The sequence below is a fragment of the Malus domestica genome, chromosome 11 (genome assembly GCF_042453785.1).
Source record: "Malus domestica chromosome 11, GDT2T_hap1".
NCBI lineage: Eukaryota > Viridiplantae > Streptophyta > Magnoliopsida > Rosales > Rosaceae > Malus > Malus domestica.
Window position 1 is genome coordinate 11,174,956 of NC_091671.1, and position 7,230 is coordinate 11,182,185.

General features: G+C 35.6%; 1 protein-coding gene across 1 annotated transcript; it reads right to left on the reverse strand.

Moving 5' to 3' along the window:
• Positions 1-1,559: 1,559 nt before the first annotated feature.
• Positions 1,560-2,855, reverse strand: LOC103447933 (putative F-box protein At5g52610). The gene has a single exon (XM_008387158.3). The coding sequence runs from the start codon at positions 2,853-2,855 to the stop codon at positions 1,560-1,562; it is 1,296 nt and encodes a 431-aa protein (XP_008385380.2).
• Between the last annotated feature and the right edge of the window lie 4,375 nt (positions 2,856-7,230).

Below are 7,230 nucleotides of genomic sequence, written 5' to 3' on the forward strand. Positions count from 1 at the left end.
GAATGGGCTAAGCTCACATACTAAACTAACAAGCAAATCCAAATAATCATAAAATACTAATATTTTCCAACATTAATAATATTCTACTTGGACATTGCTAAAACTAGGTCCAAACAACAACTCAGTGTGTTTTGACAGGAAAATTTGGTTTCCTTCAACATTTTATGTGTTTTTTCTTTTGCAATTATTTTGGATAAAAATTGAAATCTTTTGTGATCAGAAGAATCTCAACAGAACGGAAACGGAATTCATTCAAACCTACTTTTATAAAAGGGACAATTTGGATGCGGTCCCTAGTTATCAATATTCTTTGATTGAAACCTTGTTAGTTTTTAGTTTTTGATTGAAGTCCCTGACATTAATTTAATAATGTAAGTTACTATATTTTTTAAATTAAAAATTAAAAATTAAAAATTGAAATTTCTAATTGTTTATATTAATGAGATTTTAAATAAAACCCATTGTGTGTGTGTGTACATATATGTATGGGTACATTAACCAAAATTAACAAAAAAAGTTATTGTACCAAAACATGGATACATTCTCAAATCAACGAAAAAAGAATGTACCCATATAAGTTTAAACATGGATTAAAAAATTTGAATGGATTTTATATTAAAAAAGGGTACATTTTACATATAACAAATTGATATATTTGAGAATGGGTACATTGATGATTAAAAAAATTGAAAAATTATATGAATGGGTACATTGAAGATTAAAAAATTGAGAATCTTTTTATATATATAAAAAAAAACTAATACGTACAAACTTAATTTAATTTAATTTTTTTATTATTTTGAAAATGTTTGAATTGAAAATTAATTAGAAGTTTAATAGAAGTGTGAGTATTAAACCCTAAATTAATTACTAATATTTATATTAAAAAATTATATAATAAACATGTAAATTCATTATTACATTAATGCTAGGGACTTGAATCAAAATTTGAGAACTAATAAGGTCTTAGTCAATGAACAATAAGAACTAGGGACCGGATACTAATTTTTCCTTTATAAAATCATTATAGAACACCCTATATAGCTTGCATTATATACTGCAAAAGATATGAAGGGTAAACATAATGTAAAAGTAGCACTCATTCTAATAGTAGGTTGATATTCAGGCCCTTCACACAAATACATCAAAACATTATCATCCTCATGACAGTTTCAGTACTCTAAAAAATAAAATAAAAAATAAAAAAGAAACAAGAAAAACTGTCTTAGATGACGGAATTGTTGTAGCAGCTGATCGTTGCTTCCCAAATATGACATCCCAATGTCTTCTCCCTTTGTTCTACGGGAGAAATATCAACTTTTGAGAGAGCCTCATCTTGCAACAATATGCAGCCATTGACTAAAATCTTCTAAAATCTTTGATGATGATAGGGAAATTGATTTCCACGCACTATATTTTTACTCGTGCACATCCGTTTTATTTTTGGACTTTGGTTTGAATAAAGCAAAAGAAAATCAATGGACCAATTTAAACATGGGTGTGAAGAAAGAGAAACATGTTGTGTAAAAATCATTTTCCATGATGAAGTAGGCCGTATCTCATCTTAATGGAACAATGCTATCCTCATAACTAGTAAGTACCTTCAACCGAGTATTGTTCCGAAATGTCCATTCTGCGGGCAAAACAATCTCATAACTCCTAAAACTTTCACTCTTCATGTCGTACAGATGCACCCTCATACACGCAAGGTCGACCTGGTCCGTATTTAATCTGGGAAATTGGACGAGGAGCTCACCAGTGTGAATGGTATAGAAACGTAAAGGGTATCCCAACTCCCTCCAATGAATGGGAAATTTGAAAGACTCCTTAACCCACACTTGATTTTCATAGTCGTTCAAAATCCATAACCTCATTATATTTTGCCTCATCAACTGCACCCTGTCGCCTAGAGCCAAACGTCCACCCACTTCAACCATAAACTGATAAACCCTACAAAGATTATAATCTTTAGGAAGTTGGATCACTCTACTAAATTTTTCATCTTCAATGTCGAAACCCACAATCATATTTTGTGACCCATTCATCCAATGTATGGCCCCATTGACGCACACGCTTGCTTCATAAAACAGGCAGCTATGAGGATCAAAAGGGAGATTATTAAGGTCCGCCTCTATGCGTTTCCACAAATTTATCCCCAATGTGAATATATTGAACATAAAATGTATACTCCCAGCTCGGACAAACTTTTGCACTTGGAGAACCTTGTACTTGTTTGTAAGAGGACTAAACCCAAAATGATGTGTAACATAGGTTGTGCTAGATGCGGATGAAGTGTGGGGAAGAGCAATAGACTCTCCTCTTACAAACCCAAAATTATGTGTAACGTAGGTTGTGCTAGATGCGGATGAAGTGTTGGGAAGGGCAATAGACTCTCGTGTGCAAGGGTTAAATATGTGAACGGGGTTTCCATGACCAATTTGATTGGAAATTGAGGCATTGTGAACGGAGCTTACTTGATTGATTTGAACAGGGTTTACTTGAAGGTACAGACATACCAAGCCATTGATACTTTGTGCAGTATAGAGACATCCATTGGTTCGCAGCGTTGGAAGGGTTAGAACATGTGTGGCGGGTGTAAGACTTCCTTGTTGGTCGATTTGTGAGGAGAAGAAGTGTTGCTGGCTTGTGGCTTGGTCCCAAGTGGTGAGAAGGAGGTGTGCGTACTTGTTGCGTCCAAAGTGGTGATGGGCCTCAACAAAGGAAGGGTTTTGGGTGATAGAGGACCAAGACTTGCATACGCATTTGAAGCGCATCAAAGACTTAGACGGTAGCCTTGGGAGTATCTCGAAGCATGTAATTTGGCTGGGGAGCTCTGGACCAGTTGATGATTCCATGTGTATTGATCTATATTCTGTACTACTTTCTTAGGATGCAAGTTATCGGCTGGTCGATGGAGCTCCTGGGTTGTATCAGAATAAGAGTAAGAGGTGATATATAAAGAAATGACAAGGTCTAGTTGGGAATGCAGGCCATACAGCATGCTGCTTTGGATCGTCCGCTTGAATCTTTAAAAAAGACAACAGAACGTAACTTCAGCTATGTTTTAATTTTTTGTTGAATTGTTTAAAACCTTTGGAGAGTAAAACAAGGACAGATAAAACTACTACTGATTTAATATTTGATGTCAGTTTTTCAATATATTATTATTATTTTTCCATTTTGTTTTTGTTTTGAAAAGAAAGAGTACAATGTTCGTTAACGTAGTAAATGAAGTACTCACTAAGATATGGAGCCTTCATAGTTCATAGGTCTCGGTAAAAATCTTGCCGGAGATGCATTTGAAAAAAAGAATACAGATGATGTTTAGGATATTCTCGTTATTTCTTGTGACTAGTTAGGGTACCAGAAGCCATATACTCCCCAATACTCATTGTGAGTGAAAACAAGAACAAAATTTGAAACCCCAAAAGCAGCCAAATGTACCCACCAAAGAATTTCGTGGACGTTATGAGTGAAAACATAAGAACAAAATTTGTAACCCAAAGGCAGTAAAATGTACTCATTGATTGACACACAAAAAAAAAAATGTACCCACCACAACATTGCATCAAACAATCCAAGTGCAAGTTCATCATTTTAATTTTTGTTATTGTGATGAAAACACGTAGACAGAAGGTACCTACCACAAAATTTCGATGATTTCACCATCTATATTAAGTTTGACCCATAATTTAATCAGTTAGCATGAGAAATCAAGGACATTATTTTCTACAACATCGGAAAAATAAGTTGATGGATACAAATGAAACCAAAACAAGAGCCAAAAACAGACAGTTATTCATAAAATTGTATATGTATCCAAAGTATTGATCCAAGTTTTTCATGTAGAAGAATTTTCAAAATATAATAGGGAAATTTTATTTAAACCCATATAGCCTATTTCCACACCCAACTTACTCTTTTCACCAATTTGATTTTTAACTAAACTATTAATATCTCTTTAAACCCAAATTTAATACCTAATATACCCCCATAAATCCAATTCAATATGTGGATTTAGTTTTACACCCATTTGATTTTTAGAAGCTAAATAGACCTGGGAACTCCTCCTCGGCCACTTTATTTTCTCATAGAAGCTCATAATTAAGCAGCAGAGGAGGAGAAGACAGCATAAAAATACTTACTGTGCAAATACTTAATAGACAATTAATTGCACAGTAAGTTTTTTTTTACTGTGCAAATACTTAACATCTTTTGTGATGATATTGTTTGATAAATAAATATAATGAAACAGATCATGCAATTGTTGTTTTTGAAGAATACGATACGAAAAAGACAGCATAAAAATGAGGCAATCTAAAGATAAATGGATAAATTAGTGAAATAGAGCATGCACCAACAGTAATGCAGTGCAATAAGCAACTCAATGAAGTGGAGTCAACCTCATTAAGAATCGCAAGTGATTTATCTCTCTCATCTGATAAGTTGAGCAATCGAGACTGAAGCTCCTTCGCTTCAGTTGCTAAAATTGCTTTCTCCCCAAAGACTTCTCCAGCATGCTGCACAGAAAGAATATAACCTCAGTTATGATGCACCCTTAATTAAAATTAGCAGAACTCAGAATCCAATAACTTCAAACTTTAATCACATTTCACAAAATACAACCATGTCATTTGCGTCTTTTGCATGTGCCAACATCCGTTTAAGCTCCTCCACTTTGACCATGATATCCAAACCTCCCCTAGAAGCTTCCTCTTGAACAATATCCACTGCTTTCTCCTGGACCTCCACTTCTCTCATCATGTTGATGACCGATTCCATGGCTGAAAATAGGGGTTTTTGCAACATTGTTAAACGATTAGGAACTCTATCCTCGGGGAGGAGAGAAAAAAATGGTGCCCCCAAAAACTAACTCCATGACAATGGTGGGTCAGCAAAATAATACAAACAAAACATTAAGAATACGCTTTCTAATATCAAAACAAGATTTATTATCCCAAGATAATACATATTATTGGTAAAAAAAAAAACGAATACTTGCTTGTACCGGTGGAGTCCCAGGACTCTGAACTTGCACATGACTGATAGCCAAAAATGACTGTAGCCAAGTTAGGGAACTCACTAAGAACATCAAGGATAGTTGCATCGGCATCGAAGGGATGTTCAATAGCAATAGCCCTCAGAATGCGAAAATCAACCTGAGCCGAATCAGAAGAAATAATATGGACGGTCAGTTACAGTAAAAAGTAAACACAATCATTTACGAACCCCAGCCTGTAAAATAAAAGCTTCTCTCTCAGCTTTTAGATTTATCTGCAAGGAGGAGGAAAAGAAACCCGAATTTTACAAGAGTCAAAAGTTGATCCAAATCCTGGTCTGAGAAAACCCTATTGAGATTTCAGCTAAATGGAAACCAGAACAGGAAAATAATTGCAGGGTTTAATAAGACTGCTGAAGAACAGAGTGAGATTGTGAATCGTGATCCTAGAGAGAGAGAGAGAGAGAGAGAGAGGAGAGAGAGAGGGTTTATTGATAAATTTGAGTTTTATTATTAATTTCATTTTGTACTTAATAGTAATTATGCAATAGAGTAAAATTGACAATTAACATTTAAAATTTTAAGTTGGATGTAAAAATAGGTTACATAGGTTTAAATAAAATTTCCCAATATAATATAAAGTGATAGCAAATAAAGTCTTAAGGAAAGCGAAATTATTACGTAATTTGAAACAAAATTCCTTCTAGCCAGAACCCTCAGGGCCTCGAACACTATTTTTTGTCAACATTTCACTTGTCAGGGACCGAGTCCATAATGTTCTTTGATTTTACTTTGGACTTGTTTACTCTCAATTTTCGGCTTTTGGTCTAATTGCCTTTGTGGACGAATATAATTGGACACCAAAAGCCTCCACTTGGTCAGGAAGTTCTATGTTCACATTTCATAGACTGACAAGTGTTGAATAAATGTTAAAAAAAAAAAAACATTTAGCAAATGAACCAAATTGCAACATTCAACAAAAAAAACATTGAATTGAAGCTTGAAGATGAAATAAGTCATCTCACCTTAAGGGGACGATGTTGTCATTATAATTAGCAAGAAACTTCAACCGAATATCATTCGGAAGTATCGATTCAGGAAAAAAAACTCACTTCTAAGACTCCTACTCATAATCTTGAAGATTGGAGGAGGTGGAGCTCGCCAGTGTGAATAGTATAGAAAGGAATAGGGTATCCTAACTCCCTCCAACAAAAGGGAAAGGTGATAGTTTTCTTAACCCACACCTGATTTTGGTAGTCATTTCAAAATCCATAATTCCATTGTATTCATCTGTATCAACTGCCTGTCACCTATTAGAGCCAAACACCCTTCCATTTCAAATATATTTCCTTGCTTATCGTTAATACCATGAATTCCGTAATCATAATCTTTTGGGAATGGGATGACTCTGAATCTCTCGTCTTCAGGGTCGAAAACCGCGATAATATTTTGTGTTGAGTCATGCATCCAATGTATGGCTCCATGGATGAATACAGTTCTCCTGCCAAACTGGCACTTCAGCGGATCAAATCGGAGATCGTTAATCTACCTCTATTCACCTCCATGAACTTGTACCTAGTTTGAAAAACATAAAACTCATTCCCCTGTCGATTTTAGAGGCTGGAACTTTTTTATTTGAAGGACCTTATACTCGTTCGTGAGGGGAGTGAACCCAAAGTGGTGCGTAACATGGATGGTGCGGTACGCAGGTGAACATGAGGAAAAACTATACACTCTCGAGTGCAAGGTTTGAATATTCGAACAGGATGGTTGTGATCGGTTTGAATGGTGAACAAGGTGTCAGAAAGGTAAAGACAGACGAAGCCATTGATGCTCAGCGCTCCGTAGAGACGTTCAACATTCTTACTTGGCGGTGTTGGAAGTTTAAGAAGGTCGGTGACAAGAGTTGGACTTCCTTCTTGGTTGATTTTTATGGAGAAGAAGTGTTGTTGTCTTGTAGGTTCGTCCCAGGTGGTGAGGAGGAGGTGATTCTTCTTGTCGCAGTAGAATTTTCGATGGGCATTGACAAAGGAAGGGTTGCGGGTGACAAATGACCAAGAGTTGCATACACATTTGGAGCGCTTTAGAGACTTCGCGGATAACCTCGAAAGTATCTGAAAGCCAATCACTCCGTTCGGGCGCTCCAAACCAGATGCCATGAATATCTACTAGATTCATGGGAGATTATCCTAACTAACTACTCACAACTAGTTTTGTAGAGGTTTCAAATT

Bases quoted from the DNA above. Each gene is read 5' to 3' on its own strand.
- LOC103447933 (XM_008387158.3), bottom strand. From the start codon at position 2,855: ATGGAATCATCAACTGGTCCAGAGCTCCCCAGCCAAATTACATGCTTC.